A 24,991-nucleotide genomic window follows, 5' to 3' on the forward strand; every position below is an offset into this window, starting at 1 on the left:
AACACAAGTAAACAACAAGTAAACACAAGTAAACAAGTAAACAACAAGTAAACACAAGTAAACACAAGTAAACACAAGTAAACAACAAGTAAACAAGTAAACAACAAGTAAACAAGTAAACAACAAGTAAACACAAGTAAACACAAGTAAACAACAAGTAAACACAAGTAAACAAGTAAACAACAAGTAAACACAAGTTAACAACAAGTAAACACAAGTAAACACAAGTAAACGATGTAATACACAGCAAAATCTTCGTAAACATAGGTACAAGATATCTTAATAAAAATAACAATGGTATATTATTGAATACTTTAATTAACCTGAAAGCTCTGAATAGCACGAGACTTCAATGAGACGTCAGTCCAACACTGACCGTTTACAGGGCGATAACTCCAACAGGACAAGCTACATATCACAGAAGTGCGAGTGCATTTGCCCTCTATACTCCAGGGGATGCAATCACATTCGCTCTCTCTGCACCCCAGGAACATATCATGGCAAAATTGAGGGTTCCTTGTGCCATACCTTGTGGACAAGACGAAAAGACTAGTTTGATCCTTTAATGTACATCAGGCAAATCCCGAGGTCACGGTAAACCGCAATTGCTTTGAAGTTTGGTGTCGACCTGGCTCTGTAATATTCAAAAGCAGCGTATCGCCTGTGATTGGTCAGTCGTTTTCCTGGAACCAATCAAAGTACTTCGCTTGTGCCTTCAATTTTGTCATGACATGTTCCAGGAAGAAGAGAGCAAAAGTGATCGTAACTCCTGAGGTATCGAGGATGTAGTACATTGTAATATAATAGTGACACCTGGAATATATTTGATGGACTCTGATGTATGTTTTAAAATAAAGGAAATGAGAAGAGAGTTAAAAATCATCTTTTTTTCGTAATATGAAAACTTTCCGTGTGGTAACATATGCCGTTGTACCATGATAGGTATTATGCAACAGAAATATGAACTAAAATCTAACAAGTTGTGCTCTATTATGCGCTAAACACAAAATGTAAGAAAACCACACTAAAGACGGGTTTATCCGTATAAGCTCAAAAAACGACCCTTTTCCCACCTTCCTTATCTGGTTAGTTCGCAAAACTCTTTCGTTTCCGGTTTTAAAGGCTTACAGTCCAACTGATAGTCTGACCAGGGTAGGAATATATGGATGCGACAAACAGTTTCACTGAAATAACATACGCACTAGAAAACTTATTAATATTAAGTTGTTTAATAAAAAATATTGTGAGAACGGTAAAAGTTATCACCTTTGAGATAATAAGTGTTAATTGACTTGATATTTATATAGTAGAACTTTTGATTCACGAGCAATATCCTGAATCTTTTTCTACACTTTCATTTGAAATACTAATTACTCCAGTGAGGTTTATTAGGGGAAATTCTTAATTAACAGTGAACCTGAAGTTCTTTGCAGGATGTATTGAATTACACCCGCGTTTTGACAAAAACGATAGAATATCGACATGCCGGCAAAATTATCGTAACTCAAATTATAATTCACTAAATAAGGGGGAAATGAGGAATGTTAACTTGCGAGGATGAAGAAAAAAGACAATAAGTTCCGAATGATCAACTGTTATCAGATTCATCAGCAACACTCGCCATCTGAAAATGAATGAGCGAATGACTGAGTGAATGAATGAATAAATGAATGAGTGAATAAATGAATGAATGATTGATTGATGTAATAACTTGGTAATAAAATATGTTTAAATCAATATGAATGAATAAATGAATTAATTAATGTTAGATGATAACGTTTTTCTACTGATTTTACTAAGATTCTCAATAAATCATCTATTTTTCCGTGACATCAATTAGTGTATATATGTTGCCGCTTACGTCACAGAGATAAATGAGGATGATTTTGACGTGAAGCACTCTGTGTGAACAGCACAAACATTATGGACATCGTGTCTATAATTGTTATATCCTATCAACAATTCCAAGGTGTGGTTCGATAACTGTGGGTTTCGTTTCCTGGAAATTACTAACTCCCCAGTAAATCAGATGTATTCGACTCTTAAGGATAATGTTGAGCGCGCATGACCCGGACTACAATGAAAATCATTACCGTAATCATAGCCATTTCTCCCCAACAACTCGAAGACGATATTTTTATGGAGGAGGGTAAGATAATCTGGTGAAAATCACAGTGTCTGGCAGCATTCTTCCATTTCAATCAGGCAATATATATTTTTCTTTATCAAAATGTTCCAAAAATGCATGTGTAACCCTGGTAAAATACTAGCCGCAATATACCACTCTACTAGAGAGAACTTCTCTTTAGCTCGGGTTGGTTGAGCGTCAGATTAGTAAGCCAGGGGTCCCGGGTTCGATTCCTAGCGGAAGCATTGAAATAAATAATGACCTCTCCCACGTTGGCGCCCATGTAGGGACCCGGGAATAGTACTTAGTCGTGCCCTACCAGCATCGCTGTGTCCCATTGAAACTCGAGGACGAGTTATTTCCTGGAGGGAGAAAATGTAACCCTGGTAAAATACTAGCCGCAATATACTACTCGGCTAGAGAGGACTACTCTTTAGCTAGATTTGTTCAGAATGTATAGGGTCTTGGGATCTTTCATATTCTTAACTTGTTTATACTCAAGATCTGTCGAGAATGAAATCTTAAGTGGGCAAAAAATACCAGCAATTTCAGTCTCGAGATATCACGGGAAGTCTCCTTTCCTGGCGAAACAAGTCTGAACAATATAGGTAACCTGAATGACGCAAGAGGTCAGTTGGCGGTGTAAATGGTTTCCGTCTGGAGAGCAGTGACTCTTCCTGGCGCTAGGCTATAAAGCCCCCAAGTTTGCCGTAACCTGCATGCCACGTTTTAATACATCTACATGTACTTGACGCTGTTCTGAAATTCTCTAATGACTGGAGATAATGAAATTGATTTAATCAGAGACATATACGTCTCTGATTTAATTATGGGATTGCCGCGCCTCCCCGTCTAGATTTGACTTTTCTTTCGATCATTTTGAATTTTTCGGAGTCGCCTTCCAGGCTTCAAAATTTTTGGCCCTTTGCATCATTAACCAGTTCTAGAAGGACGAGACAGTTATCAGAGGGAGTTTACTTCATTCTTCGGCTCTACTCTATCAAACTTAACATTATCAAATTATTCACTTGTGTGTCTTTTGTACAATCTTCACCAAAAAGCATCGGTGATTTGGCGCCATAACAGTTCACAAGTAAACTGTGTTGCAGTTTTCATCAATAAATGTTTTTCTTGTGTGTCACAGGAGTGGTATTTCATGTACTGATGAATACGTTAAGTGGTATTCAAGATGTTGGACATGGGGCAACACGCCATTTGTTCAGTCGTCCTGTCACTTGCCAGTAGGAAACAGTTTAGGCTGTTCCGCTTTGTGGTCCGTTTTTTGCTCCGCGTTTTAGTAAAACCCGTTAGGAGTACGGTAAAGAAATTGACTTCCGGGTTGTGTTTTCCTTATTCATACAAAGTGTATGACCGTTAAACACTCCAATAGCGATCAATAAGACAGAGGTAAGTAGTGTCTTTATTGTCGTACTACACTTTTGTCTTCCCTACAGATAAGCGGTTTTAACCGAATAATCCATCCTCGCTTAAATTTAATCGGGAAACGTCGGAACGCGACTTTTTGCTGTCGCATGCCTGCAATGACAGTCAATAAGACAAGGATTTTACGCAATACTAGAGTAGATGACTGGTATTCAACTGACATTTAAGATTTTAAATCACTCATCATAGATGATATTTTGTTCTGTTTTGTTTTTGTTTTATTTCGTCTTTGAGAAAAATGTTTTTGAACATGAGGGTTATAAACAGGAAAACGATCTGTACATAATTGTGGCAACAACGCAGCATGTCCCATGATAATATGCTCCAAAACATGTCTGTTTTTTTTATTTCTTCGCAAAAATCACAAAATTCATTTCATACTAAAGCACATATTAAATTATTCCTGATATTATTTGAGTGAAAACATACCGGCTGTGACCTTTGGCAGATTATCAGAAATGTAGAAAACATATATGATCACCTGATATACAGAATCACCAGACATACAAGATCATCAAACAAAATAATCAGACATACAGGATCATCAGACATAAAGCATCACCACATGTACAGGATCACCAAACATAAAGGATCATCACTCATAAAGCATCACCAGACATACAGAATCACCAAATGTACAGGATCACTAGACATACAGAATCACCAGACATACAGGATCACCAGACATACAGAATCACCAGACATACAGAATCACCAGACATACAGGATCACTAGACATACAAGATCACCAGACATACAGGATCACTAGACATACAGAATCACCAGACATACAGAATCATCAAATGTACAGGATCACTAGACATACAGGATCACTAGACATACAGAATCACCAGACATACAGAATCACCAAATGTACAGGATCACTAGACATACAGAATCACCAAATGTACAGGATCACCAGACATAAAGCATCACCAGACATACAGAATCTCCAGACATAAAGCATCACCAGACATACAGAATCTCCAGACATACAGGATCACCAGACATACAAGATCACCAGACATACAGGATCACCAGACATACAGAATCACCAGACATACAGAATCACCAGACATACAGAATCACCAGACATACAGGATCACTAGACATACAGAATCACCAAATGTACAGGATCACCAGACATACAGAATCACTGGACCCAACTATACATGATGTGTTTGAAATCAAAATTTATCTTGGTCTTTAACTTACAGTGTACATCCTCTTGTACGTCACATTGTCTCAGTTTATATTTTGTTACAGAACATCAGTCTGTAACTGAGATTTTTACCAGTGTCGTTATAATGGTTAAGTATCATTCCTAAATGATCTTCAGGACTAACATTAATGACTTCATGTGACACATGTGACAGATTTGAAAGTTGTATGATTTGAAAATAGCGGTACTGTTTTAGAATTTAGTTACCAAACGTGATATAATTAAACAAGTTATTGATATCAAATAATTCAAATTAATGATATTATTAATTGTCCAGAATTATTGATATCAAATCATTCAAATTAATGATATCAATGAATAGTTGATATCATTATTTATGTTAAGTAATATCAATAAATATTCAATGATACATGTACCACTAACTTGAATTATAGCTTTCATTAAATGAATTATATTAAGATTAATTCTGAAATGATGCCCCATGTATAAACACAGTACCTACAAAGTGTAGTTTTATTCTTGACTTGATTATCACATTTACTGTGTTTATTTAGTGATAAACCATTTCTTTGTATTGATGTTGACTAATTTTATCAACAAATACTCTTCCTATGTCCTGTAAAGATTAAGCCTATCCCCTGACGCTGAGTCAGAAACAACCTATTGACTACCTGGCCTTTTTACAGGGTAGATACGGTTTATCAGTGAAACAAGATGACGATAAATACCTAACACCTCCTCACAGGTATCATCACCACTGATAACAATGAAACTTGTGTCAAGATCAACACAGGCATTGTAATTTTATTAGGTATTGTGGTCCTTTTATCACTGACTGTATAACTTATCTCATTGTTAGATATATTGGCAGGAAATAGCAACAGACGGTGCTCATCTGTGAAAACCTGTGACAACGATCACATGTAGGTATATACCTCTATAACACACTATATAAATATTGATTATTTTTCATCCCTTTTTCTAAAGAAAAACTAAAAACTGTTAAGCTTCCCTCGGCAAAGTCGTACCTGGATTTGATGTGTAAATACTGGTCAAAGGTTGTGTCTGGTGTAATAGGAAGGATTGCTGAGGCTTGTAAATGACAGCTGGCAGAGCATGTTTCTTTCACACAGTTGGTAGGGGTTTTTTTTCTTTATTTTCTTATACTTGGACCACAACAAGGAGATGTCAGGACTCACTGTGTGTGTGTTTCCTCTTCTGTGTTGTCTCTGAAGTATTATATAATCATCATGTAGCTTTTTTGCTAAATTTGGTTGAAATACTCTTTGACCTTGACATATAAATCACAATGTAAAATATGTAAATTGTCATCAGTATTAGATATAGATTAAATGATACATGCTCCATTGACCTTTTTGTCACCAAGTACCACAACAATAATCATTAACTGATAAGTTGTGGTCAGATTTGTTAAAGAGTGGCCATGCATTTTTCAGAATTTTCAAAGAAGTATGAGAAATGGATGAGGACTTGCAGTCCTAGGAAGCGGTATAACCTTTCATAGACTGCCTGGCGGTGAATCTCGGGAATTTCCATCACCATGGCGATGACTAAGGTGAAGAAGCTTCAAATGTGGTGTAAGACGATAGTGGAAGGGTATCGGGATGTCTCTGTGACGGACATGACGTCATCATGGAAGGACGGACTGGCATGCTGTGCTATCATCCATCGCTTTAGGCCAGACCTCATGTAAGTAAAGAGGTGATGGTCAGAGCTCAGGTCAATAAAAAGGTGAAGGTCACACCTCATGTAAGTAAAAGAGTTGATGGTCAGAGCTCAGGTCAATAAAAAGGTGAAGGTCACACCTCATGTAAGTAAAGAGTTGATGGTCAGAGCTCAGGTCAGTGAAAAAGTGAAGGTCACACCTCATGTAAGTAAAAGAGTTGATGGTCAGAGCTCAGGTCAATAAAAAGGTAAAGCTCACACTCATGTAAGTATAAAAGGTGAAGGTCAGACCTTAGGTAAGAAAAAGGTGAAGGTCACTGCTCAGGTCAATGAAAAGTTGAAGGTCACACCACTTGTAATTAGTGCAGTGGCAAATGTGACTGTCAGAAAGCAAATAGGTATAAATGCTTTGTGTGATGTTCCATCAAATAAGTGTGGATGATATCCATGGAAGGTTCAACGGATTATAGATCATATAAACAGACAGTTGTTTAGTCAGGATATATATAGATCAGTGATCAGCAAGGGTTGCTCTACCAAATGAATTTGACTGTTACAGATGTTGACCTACTTTTCCAATTTCCTGTTTCCTATGGCTTAACTTAATGTGTGATTATAGATCAGCATGGCCCGATCAAACATGATTTTGTACTGTTTGTCAGGATTACTATGCACCTTCATAGACAATTTACACAAGTATTTATAACACAAGAAAGACATAGACAGTCTATATTGATACTCCTAAATGTCAATTGTGATGGACTTATAGGATCTTTCCTTTGCTGGAGGGTAGGACAGAGAAATCTCTACCTGAGGAGAAGATTCTTGATTGTCTAAACCGAGGCTTTGCCCAGGGTATGGCTGTCAGGAGTCTCCTCCGTGAGTAGTCTGTCCTAATCTCAAGGTAGGGAATGATCCTTTGAGATAGAAAAACAAATATATATACATGTGACATTATAACCATCAGTAAAGTTATTTGCATTTGAGGCCAGGATGACAAATGTTAATGACGTCAATGACTCCAACTGACCCGACATGTCCTAAAAAATGATGTCATTTACGATTATAAGAACCCGATATGTTACTTCCTGGCTGTTTTGCTGGGGTAAGGGTAGAGATGTCACTGGAAGTGTGGATATTTCTGTCTGATGGGGTAGAAAAAAATCACTGCTTTTGCTGCTTTCATGCTTAGACTAACCCAGCAACAGATTATTGCTGTGAAAGGATAGCTGTAGCTAATTCATCAGTTATATCAAACAAAGGAGAGTCTTTTGATAAATATTGGGACTTGATGGTAGCTGGAAGACAGGTCACCATAGCAACATTGCTGTAGTAAGTTTTAGCAGTCTACTGGTCAAAGAGTAGTAATTTACCATCAGAGTCAGTGGGTAAACTAATCCATAGTTTAGAAATGTTACACAACAAAAAACTACGTTTCAAATTCACTCCATCCTAATGAACATGAATTCTTTATCACTTTAACTCAACATGTATTTGGGAGAAAGGCTATGTGTTATGCAACTGGCATGTGTTTCACTATCTTTCACCAAAAATACAACATAAATCAGCAACAGGTTTCAAACTTCATCTTCTGCTTGTGGTGACTATCCTCTCTGTAGCATGAAGCATCCTCCTTAGACCAGACTCCATGGATCTGTAAACTAACATTGAACTAAAACGTACGAAAGTTCACATCCGTTATATGTCAAGTCATCAGGGGCGGGTGTGTGGGGCTTAATGTACACGTCAGTTTGTTTGCAAAATGAAAATACAGGTACAAGGACCACCTATATGTACTGACCACACCCCTTCACATTTACGAACCATGTCCCGCCCCCATACATGTGCTTGTACAACAGATAAATAACTTGTGCTTATACATAATACACAGATGGTACAGTCCTAAAGCAAGTGTGGAGCCTTTGTCCTAAGCAGCAATTTCTGGCAAAATACAACAGAATGAAAGAATATATACCCGACTGGCATTCTGCTCGTCTGACGTATGAAAAAAAAAATATGTTGTTACCGCTTGTTCATCTGAATTTTTTGATAGATGTATTTCTTACTGTAATACAGAAATCTAAGATGAAAAGTTCCCAAACATCATTTCTTCTGTTTAACAATTAACACAATGGCAGAGAGAAACCAGTCAGCATGAAAGAGAAACCAGGAGAAAGAGAGAGAGATGTCACTAGAAATATGATGCAAATGCTCTGGTTGGATATGGTCTACATATCAGTAACATGGATTATACCTATATCTAACACTGACTAGATATGGTCTACATACAGTAACATGGATTATACCTATATCTAATACTGACTAGATATGGCCTACATACAGTAACATGGATTATACCTATATCTAACACTGACTAGATATGGTCTACATACAGTAACATGGATTATACCTATATCTTATACTGACTAGATATGGTCTACATACAGTAACATGGATTATACCTATATCTAACTCTGACTAGATATGGCCTACATACAGAAACATGGATTATACCTGTATCTAACTCTGACTAGATATGGCCTACATACAGAAACATGGATTATACCTATATCTAATACTGACTAGATATGGTCTACATACAGTAACATGGATTATACCTATATCTAACACTGACTAGATATGGTCTACATAACAGTAACATGGATTATACCTATATCTAACTCAGACTAGATATGGTCTACATACAGAAACATGGATTATACCTATATCTAACACTGACTAGATATGGTCTACATACAGTAACATGGATTATACCTATATCTAACACTGACTAGATATGGCCTACATACAGTAACATGGATTATACCTATATCTAACACTGACTAGATATGGCCTACATACAGTAACATGGATTATACCTATATCTAACACTGACTAGATATGGTCTACATACAGAAACATGGATTATACCTATATCTATCTCTGACTAGATATGGTTTACATACAGAAACATGGATTATACCTATATCTAACTCTGACTAGATATGGACTACATACAGAAACATGGATTATACCTATATCTAACTCTGACTAGATATGGCCTACATAACAGTAACATGGATTATACCTATATCTAACACTGACTAGATATGGCCTACATAACAGTAACATGGATTATACCTATATCTAACACTGACTAGATATGGCCTACATAACAGTAACATGGATTATACCTATATCCAACTCTGATTAGATACCTATATAATATTAGTGCTATAGTGTTACATATTGTCTGACGTACCTGTATAAGTGCTATAGTGTTACATATTGTCTAACGTGTAACATATAAAGCGTTCATCATGCATCTTGTGATTATGGAACTATGATTAGTGTTGCTTTTGGCTGAATGCATGTTGCTGATGCTGAATTTGGGCTTCATTTTATTTGCATTGTTTTATTTCAAAACACTTGATTCATACATAGATGACTCTCAGAGCTGTTGGAATGGTTATGGGTTACGGAGAAATCTTATCGATTGCTGTTAACTAACACTCAGTACCTTCCTGATTTCCTCCTCACAACCAGTTAATGTCTGTTAGATTTAACACAACACACTAATTAATTTGTGAGACCACTGCAAAAATTTGCAAAAGTGAATTGCACGGAAAGAAAGTAGGTTGATAGTACATTTACATCAATGACGTAGGTAGGGTTGAAATGGATGCTGAATTTGATGTTTATTTCATGCTTCAATGAACTTTATACCGTCGACTGTATCGTTGCTGTTAAGAATGTTTTAGATAAGTGAAACATGGCATGTAATCATAAGATGTATCAGATGACAGATGTCATCAAGAATTTTGTTTTTATGTTGTAAAATCACATGCTCCTGAAGTTTGAAGCGTTAACCTGCATGCTGTTTACCTTTGTTCTAATTCTTTGCAGAGATTTTGATTCACTGTCGAAGGAAAATGTTTTTGAGAACAATCAGTTGGTAAGATTTTTTAAAATTTGAATTATAGCTAACACAGTCACATAACAAAAGATAGGTTAGAATAGGCAAAAGATTTGCCCATTTTATCTTAATCTCTGTATTGACATTGTTACAGGTTGACCTGCTTAGTAATCAGACTTTTCAGTCCATTTTCAATGAAATGGCAACTGTTGGCACATATGATTTCACCTCCCTATTGGTCAGTCCCCACTGGTGTTTTCAAATTTAACAATATGTGTAATTAGTACGAATTACATGTGTTATTTACTGTGGTAACTGTTATAGCTATGTTTCATCCCGTAACTGCAATAGGTTTCAATAGGTTTTAACTTCCATAACCACTAAGTGTTTCATCACCCAATAACTAAGATAGGTTTCATCAGTTCTTTAACAACTAAAAATTTCATCACTCCAGTAACTGATAGATGGTCCATTATCACTCAAATAATTAACTAGATTTCATCACTACTCTTAAATGCTTGAATTCTGAGGTTTCATATCAAAATGTAGGAAAAGGAAACCGGTAGATTCATACGGGTATCAATTTTATGTTGTACGATTTGCAGGCTTTTGAGGTGGCTGAGAACGAGTTGGGGATTCCAGCATTACTGGAGGCTGAGGACATGGTAGCGATCCGGGTTCCAGACAGACTCAGTGTGGTTACCTACGTATCCCAGTACTACAATTACTTTCATGACAAACCACAGTGTAAGATCAGGAATCTTTAATTACTGTCTGATGTTTACATTGACCTGTATCATTTTTTAGATGTCTCAGTTTTTCATTGAGAAAATATAAACTTGATTTGGGTATTATGTAAAAGACGTTTTTCTTTTTCATTTTTTTTGACCACAGAAATGATGTTTTTTTTTCACAGAAGTCACCAAATAATTATTGTTCATTTATTTAATTTATTTTTTACACATTTATTGTGTTGTCACAAATAGCAGAGAGAAAAAAACCTTAACAATCTTAACACACATATACACACAACAAAACTACATGTAAGGGAAACATCTATACAAAAATATACTTCTTTGTTTACAGTGGGCGGACCTGGTGTACAGAAGACCAGTTCCTTAAAACGACACAAGACTCACGAGGATTCACCAGGTCCACAACCGAAACGAATGACGCCTCAAAAACAAACCAATGACCAAACAATCGTACGTAAAGCCTTCCTCACTTTGCAGAGTTACTTCCCCTCCTTCTGCAGTTGTTTTTGCAAGATATAGAGCAAATATCTTTTTTGTAAATATATCCCATATTAACCTTTCAAGATGGGGATACTGTGAAAGGATTTTTTTCAAGAGTGTAGATATTTTGTAGTTTTATTGAAAGTTTGAAGTAAAAAGAAAGTTATTTCAAAAGAAATCAAGAATCAAATTAGATACCTTAAATTTATTTTATTTTCTAGGCATCTATGCTTTGCAGTTTTCTTCCATATTCGAAAAGAGGAAAATATTGAACCCTGGAAACATTTAACATGGAGGAGGGAGTTCAATGGGAATGGAATAGGAATAGGTTGGGGGGGGGGGGGGGGATTTTGTAACAAGAATATCTTTATTATATACGAGGCAGAGATATGTTATTAATTATGTATTGTTATATTTGCAGGAGAAGAAGAGTTCCATTGGTGATAAATGTACACTCTGCCATGAGAAGGTGTACCTTATGGAGAGATTGATGGAGAACAATAAACTCTACCACCGTACATGCTTTCGACAGAGTGATTTGTCTCCAACAAGCAAGATATATGCTCGTCCAAATTCACCAGAACAGCAGAGCTACTGGCAAAAGCGTGCTAAGGGTAGCGGAAAATCTCAAAACCTTGCAGCTAGGTTGAATGTTTTGAAAGAGAGTACACCTTCTGCTAAACCATCTGTTGATCACTCACAAGTATCAAACAAAATAGAGAGTAAAGACACTTCGCCAAAAAAACAGGTGCTACCAGAGAAACACCCTCAAACAATCAAGTCAGACACTACATCAAAATCGGTTTCTCCGAACAGAAATGTGATTAGTGAGAAAACAGCAATTCAGGTGTCACCACGTATACCAAGAAAGAAACCTCACCCCATGGATACCTCCATTGCTTCCCCTGGACAGAACTCTCCTGCGTCCCCAAGGGAACAATCTCCAGTGTCTGTAGGGGGTAAGCTAAAACCAAGAGCCACACCTAGGGGTAGTATCAAATCAAAAGATGACTCCAAGTCTGTTGTTGTTCCCCCCAGGAAAAAGTCTCCTAAAGCAACAAATGTGCCATCTGTTTCCCCACCTCCGTTACCTGCCTCCTTGCCCCCTTCTTTGCTGTCAAAGGGAGGTAAGCAGGACCTGAATCATTCCACTTCTCTTGTATCTCCCCCAGTCCCCAAAAATAAAGAACCCTCAGTGGAGAAACATTCATCAGGAATGATGCCTCCCCCTAGAACAAAGTCTCCACCGAGGTTAAAGTCTTCATCTAATTTTGAATCTCCTATGGAAACATCTGCTTCTCCTGTGAATTTTAAAACTGACAGAAATAAAGCTGTTTCTCCAGTGAATTCACAAACTCCATCTGATCTTAAATCTAGAAACACCCCAGTGTTACTATCAAAGAATGAAAAAGAAGAGCCAGTAGTAGATACAACACCACCTAAAAAACCTCCAAGGTCACTACCAAGGGGGACAACTCCTAGGGATATGGAGGAAGTTGGAAGGCTCCCAAAACAAGATATTTCACCTGCAACAAAACAAAGAGAAGAAGGAAATGTGTTGAGAGGACTTCTTAAGAATCTAGCGAATGTACGAAATAAAGAGGAAGGTGTAAATTCCTCAGAACACAAAGACAAAATGACCTCAGACACATCTCATGCCGATAAGCCAAAACTGGTGCCCGACGGTGAACAGCCAAAACATCGTGTGATGAAGCGTGTAGTGATACCTCCCTATAAAACGGAGGCTGAAAAATCTACAGGAAATGAAATAAAGGATGTAAAAGCACCCGTCAGGCCGTCTAAACAGCCAGGAGAGAACCAACCACTGAATGAAATTAACACACAAGATAATGTCCCTGCTTGGAAGAATCGTGGGATTCAGCTTGATAAGACAAACAACGATGATGATAGAAAGTTAGGTGGAGGGAAAGACACAAAAAATATAGAAAATTTGGATGTCGGCAAAGTTGATAAAAAAACAAAAGATAAAATAGATATTAAAGATCGACCTGTCAGACCAAAGACTCCAGAGATCGTGTCAAAGAAAGTTGGCAGGGATGAAGATAGTAAGGGGCAGTGGAAGGCAGAGAGAAGTGTTAGTAAATGGCAGTCAGAGGGAGAGAAAAGTGTGGCTAATACAGATTCACAAGCTGGAACACACAAAATAGCTGTGAATAAAACAGATGTACAAAAATCAGTAGAAAACAACATGGCTCAGCCAGAAGAGAAATCGGGGAAGAAACCTCAACTGAAGAACAAAGTTACGATTCCTCCACCGGAAACTGACACAGAAAAACCAGGAAATTTTAGAAAAAATTTAAAGAAAATTACGGTAAATACAAAATTTGATTTTGAAGAAACAGATTTGAAGGAGAGCTCTAAATCACCTCCTCCACGCCCCCCTCAACCGTCTCCTCACAATATTAAGGAGCCAAGACGTTCCATTAAGAAACAAAAACCTCCAACCACCCCAAGATCTCCTGGCTGGCTGAAAGATGTGAGTATTGTTTTTTTCTCTCTTTACATACTCTAGTCTGTGTTGGGCAATTGTCATGTTTTTGTCCCGTCCTGGTTGTACATCCCAATTTTTTGTTTGGTTGTATATTCAAAATTGGATACAGCAGCCCTTTTGAATATTGACAACTGAAGGTTTTCACCTCGTAACTTTAAGTTTTTTCAATAACTCTTGTTTTAGCCTATCACATTTTGAGTTTGATCAGGTATTCAAGATGGCAGACAGTGGCCATTTTAAATTTTCAAAGTTGGTAGATTTGTTTTTCAAGAAGGAATAAAAATTGATCAGATTTTCAAAATGACCACCAGCATGTTGGATTTAGACTTTTGATGCTGTTTGATAAGAAATATTCTTGAAAGATAATTTTATATCAACATGGTTAGTATCATGGGTTCTAGATTTGAATGATACATTTTGAATTTGATTGGATGACTAAGATAGCTGCCAGCCACCATTTTGAATTTGATTGGATGACTAAGATAGCTGCCAGCCACCATTTTGAATTTTGGCTATAGAAGTTTGTTACCAATATTTATCAACAGGGCTCTTCCTTAAAGTTAGTAATTAAGTTCATCAAAGGTCTTTGTTGTGCATGCTAAAATCTACAAAAGGGGTTGTTAGTCCAAGATTTGTGGTCACTCCTTCTGAACAACTGCAGAAGATTGTAAGTCTGAGATTTGTGATCATTGTGTCTGAACAACTATAGAAGAGCTTATCAGCTGAACAATGGGTCTCGGGCCATAGGGGCAGGGCATATGAATTTAAATAGAACAAATTCTTATTAAAATTTATCCAAATTTGGTCTGAAGCATTCTTTGGTGAAGGTGAATCAATTTAGTATAAATTGTGGGTCTAGGCCCCCTGTGACAGGAGGGGTGGGGCCCAGTAGTGGAAATAGATCAAATTTTGAAAAAATCTAACTACTTTTGTAGGAATCATTTGCTTTTGCCCAAATTTGGTCTGAAGCCTTCTTGTGTGAAGTTGAATCACTGTTGTATAAATGATGAGTCTTGGCCGCCTGGGACTGGATGGGTGAAGCCCAATAGGGAAAAAGAACAAATTCAGGAGAAACAGAAACCATTATAGGGGAATTAGAACAAGTTTTTTAGAATTCTTTTTCTGATCTAATGGCAGGATTCTGTTTCATTGGTCTGGTGTTAAGCATGAATGGTTTTGCTGACCCTTATGGGACAGAGGGCTGGGGCACAATGGGAAGATAGATATATTACATGTTGTGTATTTGAATACTGAGAATTCATTTTCCTTTAGTTTTGATGAAGCACTTTCAGCCTAGCAAAGTCATTGGAGAGATTCAGGCCCTATGAGCCTCTTGATTAAAGAAATGGATTAAAGTTTTCGATAAGTTTTCTTTGTAATCACATTTTGTTTCAATTTTTATTAAGCAAGGATAAGAAACAATCTAATCAAATAGATGAAAGTTTGGTTTGGTCTTGATATCCATAGACATGTTGTTCACCTCATTCCAGGGAGACTTCCGGAAAATGTCGCCAATGGAAATCCAAAGTGAACTAGCCCACATTGACTCAAAATTGACAGATCTTGAGAAACGTGGACGCCGTTTGGAAGACTCTATCAGAAAAGGTATATTTCTCTTCAATGTTTCTTGTGCATATTTTTTTACACTGGGCTACTTCTGTATCAACCTTACTCTTGTGTGTTCCTTCTGTATTAACCTTTCTGCTATGTGTTCCTTCTGTATCAACCTTTCTCCAGTGTGTTCCTTCTGTATCAACCTTTCTCCTGTGTGTTCCTTCTGTATCAACCTTTCCCCTGTGTGTTCTTTCTGTATCAACCTTTCTCCAGTGTGTTTCTTCTGTATCAACCTTTCTCCTGTGTGTTCCTTCTATGTTAACCTTTCTCCTGTGTGTTCCTTCTGTATCAACTTTTCCCCTGTGTGTTCCCTCTATGTTAACCTTTCTCCTGTGTGTTCCTTCTGTGTCAACCATTCCCTTGTGTTCCTCCTGTATCAACCATTCCCTTGTGTTCCTTCTGTATCAACCATTCCCTTGTGTTCCTTCTGTATCAACCTTTCCCTTGTGTTCCTTCTGTATCCACCATTCCCATGTGTTCCTTCTGTATCAACCTTTCCCTTGTGTTCCTTCTGTATCCACCGTTCCTTTGTGTTCCTTCTGTATCAACCTTTCTCCAGTGTGTTCCTTCTGTATCAACCTTTCCCTTGTGTTCCTTCCCTATCAACCATTCCCTTGTGTTCCTTCCGTATCAACCATTCACTTGTGTACCTATAGGATTTTACCTGTTTAATGTTACCTGTATGGTTTTATCTTTGTTGATGTTACCTGTACATTTTTACCTGTATGCATGTTCCATGTATGTTTTTACCTGTAATTGTTTTACCTGTTTTAACCTGTTCCAGCCCCTGAGGAGGATGAAACAATGATGATGGAATGGTTTCAGATGGTCAATGACAAAAATGAATTGGTCAGGAAGGAAGCAGACCTTATATATGCGTAAGATTTCATTTCTTGTCCTTATATTTATGTATATCCCCAGTGTTTTGATATTTTCAACTATAAATATCCATGAGACTGAATGGTTTTCTCCTTACAGAACTAAATTACTTAGAAAGTATTCTAAATAAGTCATGAGGTTTGATATAATGAAACAGCATGTATTCTGCTTCGTATTATTTTCTGTGGATGACTGCTTGATCTTCTGAAAGTTAAAACAAAAGAGATGGAATAGACTGAATGAAAATAGTTGCAATACCGTTACAAAAGAGGGGGTATATTGTAAATTCTTTTTTAATAAAATTTCTGAATATTTGCTGTACATAATTTGTTAGTGTGGTACAAGTCATTTAACTGATTATCTATCTTCAGATCTAGGACACAGGAACTAGAGGACGAACAACAAGATATTGATAGGCAAATCCGAGAGCTGCTGGAAAAACCAGGTGATTTTAGAAACTCTTCATCTTATAGGGATGATCTCAAAAACTCTTTATCTTCATATAGGGATGATCTCAAAACACTCATTATCATTATGTTACAGGGATGATCTCAGAAGCCTTTTATATTATCATAAAGGGATTATCTCAAAGCCTTTGATCTTATTACAAAGGGCTCATCTCAGAAGCCTTTGATCTTATTACAAAGGGATCATCTCAGAAGCCTTTTATCTTATTACAAAGGGATCATCTCAGAAGCCTTTTATCTTATTACAAAGGGATCATCTCAGAATTGTTCATCTACATCTTAACCATATAATCTCAGGGACTTTGGATTTTCATCATGGAGAGTTATCGCAATAACTATTTACTGTTTCATATGAAAAATAAAAACCTGATTTTAGTAACTGCTAATGATGTAGGAAAGATCTCAATTTGTCTTATGGTAGACCCTTGGCTAACTTATAGTGGAGTCGTGATAGCTCAGTCACTAGAGCCTTGGCTAATGTTTAGTGGAGTTGTGATAGCTCAGTCAGTAGAGCCTTGAGCTCAGTCAGTAGAGCCTTGGTCAATGTTTAGTGGAGTTGTGATAGCTCAGTCAGTAGAGCCTTGGTCAATGTTTAGTGGAGTTGTGATAGCTCAGTCAGTAGAGCCTTGAGCTCAGTCAGTAGAGCCATGGCCAATGTTTAGTGGAGTTGTGATAGCTCAGTCAGTAGAGCCTTGACCAATGTTTAGTGGGGTTGTGATAGCTCAGTCAGTAGAGCCTTGGTCAATGTTTAATGGAGTTGTGATAGCTCAGTCAGTAGAGCCTTGGTCAATGTTTAGTGGAGTTGTGATAGCTCAGTCAATAGAGCCTTGGCCAATGTTTAGTGGAGTCATGATAGCTCAGTCAGTAGAGCCTTGGCCAATATTTAGTGGAGTTGTGATAGCTCAGTCAATAGAGCCTTGGCCAATGTTTAGTGGAGTCATGATAGCTCAGTCAGTAGAGCCTTGGCCAATGTTTAGTGGGGTTGTGATAGCTCAGTCAATAGAGCCTTGGCCAATGTTTAGTGGAGTCGTGATAGCTCAGTCAGTAGAGCCTTGGCCAATGTTTAGTGGAGTTGTGATAGCTCAGTCAGTAGAGCCTTGGTCAATGTTTAGTGGAGTCGTGATAGCTCAGTCAGTAGAGCCTTGGCCAATGTTTAGTGGAGTCGTGATAGCTCAGTCAGTAGAGCCTTGGCCAATGTTTAGTGGAGTCATGATAGCTCAGTCAATAGAGCCTTGGCCAATGTTTAGTGGAGTTGTGATAGCTCAGTCAGTAGAGCCTAGGCCAGCGTAACCTAAGGTGAAGATTTAGGGCGCAAGGTTTGATACTTCCTACCTCTGGTATTTTGTGTTTCTCTCGACAATGTGGTCTGTTTTCAGGGTGATAACCAGGCAAACAAACAAATAAATGAAAAGATTTGCTTTGAGAGAGATATATTGCTACCTACCAGTGATATAACAGAAATGTTGTTTGACAGATGGAGAAAAAACAGAGGAGGAGAAACAGGAGGAAGAGCTACTATTACAGAAACTGATAGACGTTGTCAATCAACGCAGTATTATCGTGGACAGTCAGGATGACGACAGAATCAGGTGGGTAAATACAGGTTATTTATAGTCTTTATAAATAGTAAAAACAAATGCCACTGGTACCCTCTTTGTATCTCAACACAGTTGTCTCATTTTGATAGGAAATACTTAACAGACATTTTTAAGAGAAACATTCTTATTCCTCACTTTGGTAGACAATAACAGGGAGGTGTTGTCTCCCTTGGTACTATTATTGAGAGATATTTTACCTCATGACGACCTGTGACTCTAGACATCGGGATGTGACACACCAGGTAAACAAGATACAAGATCATGACACGTTCATGAGACATGACCTTTAGACATGATGTAGAAAATCTGTCCATTTTTGTTTATCAGTTGACCATTTGGATACCGGTGGCTTGTTTCAACTTACTGATTTTAGTTTGCTTTCTAACAAGCCTTGATAATCCCTCGGGAGACATTTATTATCATCTTCAAGCTATCCTGTTTTAAACCCAAAATGTTGCATCTTCTTTTAAAACATCCTCAATACTCCACCTCCACTCTCTACATCCTTGGAACAAGTCATGGCAAAATTGAAGTACAAGCGAAGTTGTTCTAATTGGTTCCAGGAGAAAATACTGATTAATCACAGGCTGATGCACTCCTTTTGAAGATTTGAAGATTATGCGACCTCAAGATTCTTTTGATGTACATCAGAGGATCAAATTGTTTGTTTTGTTTTGTCCACAAGGCATAGTACATGAAACCTTCAATTCTGCCATGACATGTTCAAGAGATGCAGAGCGCGAATGTGCCCATAACCGCTGCAGTATCGAGAATAATTTTAAGATGTTGATAAACTTATTTGCCTGCGTAAAAGTGGGCCTAGTTGACTAACAAAAGATAAATTCTAATTTTCTAATTTTTGTTTTTGATAGATATCTGGAAGAGGACCGTGATATTGCTGTCATGCTTGAATCAAAAGGTGAAATTTACTGAACATTGTATTATGAATTAGACCTGTAATTACTTTAACCTAAACTGGTAAATGGTAGATTAGAAAGACTTAGTTACTTTCAGTACCTGCTCCATAGTGATAGAAATATGTCGGCTAAAATAAGAGAGTCTGGTTATGACTTTAAATGGCTGAAGTTGTATGTGGTAAACTAATTATACACTGTCTGCAAAAATAGATATCTTTATGGGAATTGTCAATTATTTTCCAGATTTTTATGACAAAATAAATGTAACAGTCAAAACAGTAAGATATCTAGTGCTCATTATTATAAATGAATGTTTTCTGTTTTGTAGGTTTTGCAAAGAAAATAGGCTGAATCAACACAGCAGAACTGAAAGAATGTGACAACAGTGGAATCTTCGTTAATGTACATCTCTATGTATCAGCTACCGCACCTTAGCAGACTGCCTACAATCAAAGTTCAGAATTGAACATGTTTTTATGATGGTGGAGTTAACTACTGCAAACATTCCAGTGACTTTGTTCGTTATATGCTAGCCTTGCCATAGGGTCTTAAATGTTTTCTTTTCAAAATGCTGCTAGTCTTGATACAGCTAAGCAGGTTTTGAGTTGATTTTGTTTTGGGCATTGTTGGGTCAAGAAATGGTAGATAGTTTGGATGAAGTATGTGGCCCTTCAGACCCAAGCATCTGGTATTGTTAGTTCTATATTCATAAATGAATCAGATTTTTAATCAGTGTTCCCGAATAATGCAAAGGAGAGCCCTTTGAAATCAGGAGTGTAAGTCTTGAATTTCATTAATATGTTTGGTTTTTGACCCTCATTTAGGGGTAATGGGGAACATTATTTAGCTTCATGAATGTTCCTGGAAATATTTCTTGGTTAAACATGAACCAAAGATATAAATCGTATGGCGTCCATCCTTTAACGTCCTGCAGGATAGGGCTATATTAGATACAGAAACTGTCATCAGACTTGGTTATGATGAAAATGATATCTCTTTATCGATAAAAATCAGTTGGATGAAATTCATCTCCGATTTTCATAGGTAAATTTTGAAGATTGGAAATCTAAGAGTATATTCTGACCACTAAACCTGAGGGGCCACACACTAAAACAGTGAGATAGGCTAACAATTCATCTACCTATTTCTACAGACCCATATATTTGTAGTTGTAGAGTGCTAGAGTTTTATGAGAGGGAAGATGTCAAGGTGCTTTATCAAAATTGTAAATGTCAAAATATTAATACTCCTGCTGGAAGGGAGTTTGTGTTTATGTCTTGATAAATTTTTGTTACTTTTTTATTGCTAGGAAATAAGTTATTACTATAGTTAATTGACTGTTTGTTTGGTGGTCTGGTAATTACCATATGAGAAGTTTACCCAAACTTCACAACTTTAAGGATCTATATACATTTTATGATAAATTTAAGTACACTGTACAAGAAATTTCAAGGATCTGTGAACATTTTATGATAATTTTAAGTACACTTTACAAGAAATTTCAAGGATCTGTGTACAATTTATGATAAATTTAAGTACACTGTACAAGAAATTTCAAGGATCTGTGAACATTTTATGATAAATTTAAGTACACTGTACAAGAAATTTCAAGGATCTGTGAACAATTTATGATAAATTTAAGTACACTGTACAAGAAATTTCAAGGATCTGTGAACAATTTATGATAAATTTAAGTACACTGTACATATATTGGAAGGCTGTACATATGTTTTATAACGAGTACTAGAAATTGTGTACAACACTTTTAAAACCTTTGGTATATATTGGTGTTGTCTACTGGTGCCATGTCTGTATTAATTTTCTGCAAAGCCACAGCTGCCATATTTAGCATTTTCTAAACTTGTTAACTGCACTTAGAATCTGATATATCAACATACATATCAAAATAAATAATTTAATAAAAATTGCGATAACAATGTTAGATATTTATACACAGCTGTATGCCTTGCTACACTAAGCTGGGTAGTAGCTGTACAAGTCTCCATTTTTCTGTATGTCAGACTGTCTGACAACACTAGTGACTATATTTCTTTACAAAATTTCAGCTTTACAGCTTTTTTCTGCTTGGAATAGATCTGGGACAAGTTTCTGTACTTGAATGATCATTTACAGGGCATTAAATAGAAGAATTTCACAATCATAACATCCTTTATACAACACATTTCATCGAAAAACCTGAGTGGACCTTAATGCGTTGACCTTGGATTTTTAGAACTGCCTGATAAAAATTTCAAGATCACTATTTTCTAAAAATAGAATTTCACTCTCTCAGCCCTCTTTATCACCCAACTAGATCTATTTTCAATCAAACTAAACACACCTGTTTGTCCTTGACATACCTTTAACAGTATTTAAAGTGCTGATATTCTTATTGGTCAGAAGATTGAGGTCATAATTTTTACAAAAAAAAAAAGAATTGACTGAAAATTGCATGTGTTTATATAATCAGCTCGACTGATTGAGATGAAACTTAAGATCTTGTTTTGGAATTTCTCTGTTCAAGGATTATGACATTTTTTAACTGAGGTCATGTTTACTGTTAATACTGTTGTCGTTTCTATGGTAAAACAAAGTTTACTATTGTGAAAGTTTGTTTATAGTTTATCATCTACGTTATATTTTGGGATATGTATAAGTAAAATGTTTCACCTCAAAATAATAAATAGGTTAGTTGTTTATCAAGTATTTGTTGTGTATCAATATACAAGAGATGCCAGAGGGATCTTGTCGCCCACCATTGTTTGATCTTTATTTGCTGTTTGAGCGTTGGATCTTTTTCCATTTTTTATCTCGTCTCATCTCCGTTTTTTCTCTCAATTAATTTGAACATTAATCCTTTGCAGAAATAACAATAATAATCTTTAATTGCCAAATCAAAGATGGTCAGCTGGAAGCCATTTTGTTTTTTTCTGATCAGTTGAGAGAAATCCATTCAGTACTTCTTAAGAAATAACAATAACAAACTTGACAAGGCAAAATCCAAGATAGAGGCCTGTCAGCCATTTTGTTTTTCTGATCAGTCCCAAAATCGAATAGACACAACTAAGAATCAAGTGGAACCTACACATGAAATTTGAGAAAGACTTATGTAGTAGTGAAATAGTGAGTACAAACTTTCAAAGTCAAAATCAGTGATGGCCACCTGTTGGCCATTTTGTTTTTCTGATCTGTCCCAAAATCGAACAGACATAACTAGGGATCAAGTGGAACCTACATATGAAATTTGAGAAAGGTCCATCTGGTGCTTCTCAAGAAATAGCAATTACAAAAATTGTTTACAGAGGGACAGACGGACCATGGACATAAGGGCAATTTGAATAGCTCATCATTGGATGATGGGCTTAAGATAGAGACTCTTGGTTCCTGCAGACCTTGAACACAGACATCTTCACATTCCCAGGGATCTACTCTCAACCTTCTTATATGGGATTTTAATTAATTCCACTTTAATTTTTTAACCTTCAGTTTTTAAAGCCCTTACACTTAATGTAACAGAAACAAATTTATTGTGTGAAATGTTTTTACCATTTCATTGTTGAAGTCTTTGGCTCAATGTCTTCTCTCTGTCGTAATGTCATGATATATCAAAGTGTGCTCTTGATATGTAATTAATATTTCATGACGTCTCAGGTCATGTGATATGAATTAATATCTTATACAAGAGTATCGGTGAAACTGATGAATGTTCCGCGAAAATAACTGTATTGGAAACCAAACTTTAATAAAGGGCAATAATTCTGTAATTAAGTGGGTTGCAGGCCCTGAATTAGGTACATAAGGACATTGTACCAATGCATACACCAAATTTCATTCATGATCCATGCTAAACTGTGGGCAAAGTTCAGTTCCACACAAAAGGACGGATGGACAGACAAGGCAGTGACTATATACTCCCCCTGAAAATTTTTGGGAAGCATAAAAACAGGATTCTACAACAGCATAAGTCAGCCAATTATACTGTGTCTGGAATCAAATGTGTAATAAAAGTCGTAACATATCACAAGGGAAAAATTTAGACCATTGAGGTGTAAACCTTGTAATTTGATGACATTTGTTTGCTTAGTTTATTGTCCTGTGAGCAGCCACAGTCATTTTGAAGGGAGGTCTCCTTATAGCAGCTGGTCATTTTGGAGTTGGGTCTCCTAATAGAAGCTGGTGACTACTCCCGTGAACATCATACAAGAGGTCTGTTGTATGCTATCCAGAGCATTTAAAGTGTGTTGCCCAAAGACACAACCGCACAGAAAAGGACGGTCTGTGACCTCAAAACACCCAAAAAAGGGATTGTCAAACTACAGGCCTTGGAGTTTTGCCTATGGTTATTCCTCTGCTGAAGCCCCTGAAGAGTAACTGGTGCTGCTGAGAATATCTTCAGGAAATATCAGTGGCTGATCACATTTCACGACCTGTAGTTGTCCATCAGAAATCTTTTGATTGTTGCTTGTCATTCACTTCCTTTTCCTGAGCAAGTTTAATTTACTCGTGAATATGTGCAGTAAGTATTTCTCAATATATCATACCTGATCATTATACCGAAATTGTGAGCAATGAAACAACTTATCAATGACATATCACAGCTGTTGGTATTTGAAACTCAAAGACACACTGCTTAAATTTACTTAATGAAAACTATGCTGCTGTCGTTTGGTTGAGCTTTTTCCACAGTCATTGTGGATTGAATAATTGGAGTACAAGTTTAGTTTGTGAATGTGAAAATTGGTGAGGTATTGTTGACAATTTTGAAATTACTTCAAACACAGATAAGGCTGCATCTAAAATGGAGCCCTTTGCTCCAGATCAATTAAAACAATTTCTGAATATCATTCAATACAGACTTACTATTTCATTCTTTTGTAAGATATCTATGTGAGATTTTAAACATTTGACTTTTAACTTTTAGTTTCATTGGTGTTATTATCTTTTGAATCACTGTATCGTTCATCGGTTGATGACCCAAATGACCTTTTATGTGTTGACAGGCCGTTAAAAATGTTATAATGAAAAAAACCAGAATATCATTCAATACAACCAACTTTAATAAATAAAACTAATGAAATAGTTGATAACAGGATAATGTATTCCTATTGCACCTTCTGTTTCAGCATTGAGATTATCAGTCATGGCAGTAAAAGTGATTTTACACAAATTTACTCAAACACAAATCTATTAAACACAAATTTACCGAAACATAGATCTACAGACATGGGACACAGACTGTACAATTATGAATCTAATGGAGACATAAATTGTCTGTACAGTTCAGTTATATTATGCATGAACCTACAGATGAACACAACTTTTTTGTACAATTCAATAATACCATAATTAATACGACAGTAAAAATAGATGAAAAGGGACAATCAAGTATAGCTGGTTTTGTGATCAATCTCTG

General features: G+C 36.6%; 1 protein-coding gene across 2 annotated transcripts; it reads left to right on the plus strand.

Moving 5' to 3' along the window:
- Positions 1-3,437: 3,437 nt before the first annotated feature.
- On the plus strand, positions 3,438-22,218 carry LOC132563369 (MICAL-like protein 1). 2 transcript variants are annotated; one of them, XM_060228131.1, is made up of 12 exons: positions 3,438-3,535; positions 6,212-6,464; positions 10,347-10,395; positions 10,962-11,103; positions 11,443-11,561; positions 12,013-14,088; positions 15,594-15,708; positions 16,502-16,595; positions 16,968-17,041; positions 18,538-18,652; positions 19,534-19,580; positions 19,907-22,218. In XM_060228131.1, exons 2-12 carry the CDS (start codon positions 6,316-6,318, stop codon positions 19,927-19,929), a joined length of 3,003 nt encoding a protein of 1,000 aa, XP_060084114.1. In that variant the 5' UTR covers positions 3,438-3,535; positions 6,212-6,315; the 3' UTR covers positions 19,930-22,218. The 2 variants fall into 2 exon arrangements, with proteins under 2 accessions (XP_060084114.1, XP_060084115.1); XM_060228132.1 differs by lacking the exons at positions 3,438-3,535; positions 10,347-10,395 and having other exon boundaries at positions 6,395-6,464.
- Positions 22,219-24,991: the final 2,773 nt, after the last annotated feature.

The sequence above is a fragment of the Ylistrum balloti genome, unplaced genomic scaffold (genome assembly GCF_031769215.1).
Source record: "Ylistrum balloti isolate Yb309-2 unplaced genomic scaffold, AGI_CSIRO_Ybal_v1 Utg371700, whole genome shotgun sequence".
In the NCBI taxonomy this organism is placed as follows: domain Eukaryota; kingdom Metazoa; phylum Mollusca; class Bivalvia; order Pectinida; family Pectinidae; genus Ylistrum; species Ylistrum balloti.

Bases quoted from the DNA above. Each gene is read 5' to 3' on its own strand.
- LOC132563369 (XM_060228131.1), top strand. From the start codon at position 6,316: ATGGCGATGACTAAGGTGAAGAAGCTTCAAATGTGGTGTAAGACGATA. The intron at 11,104-11,442 runs GTAAGATCAGGA...CTTTGTTTACAG, and splicing joins CTTTCATGACAAACCACAGT to TGGGCGGACCTGGTGTACAG. The intron at 16,596-16,967 runs GTAAGATTTCAT...ATCTATCTTCAG, and splicing joins GAAGCAGACCTTATATATGC to ATCTAGGACACAGGAACTAG.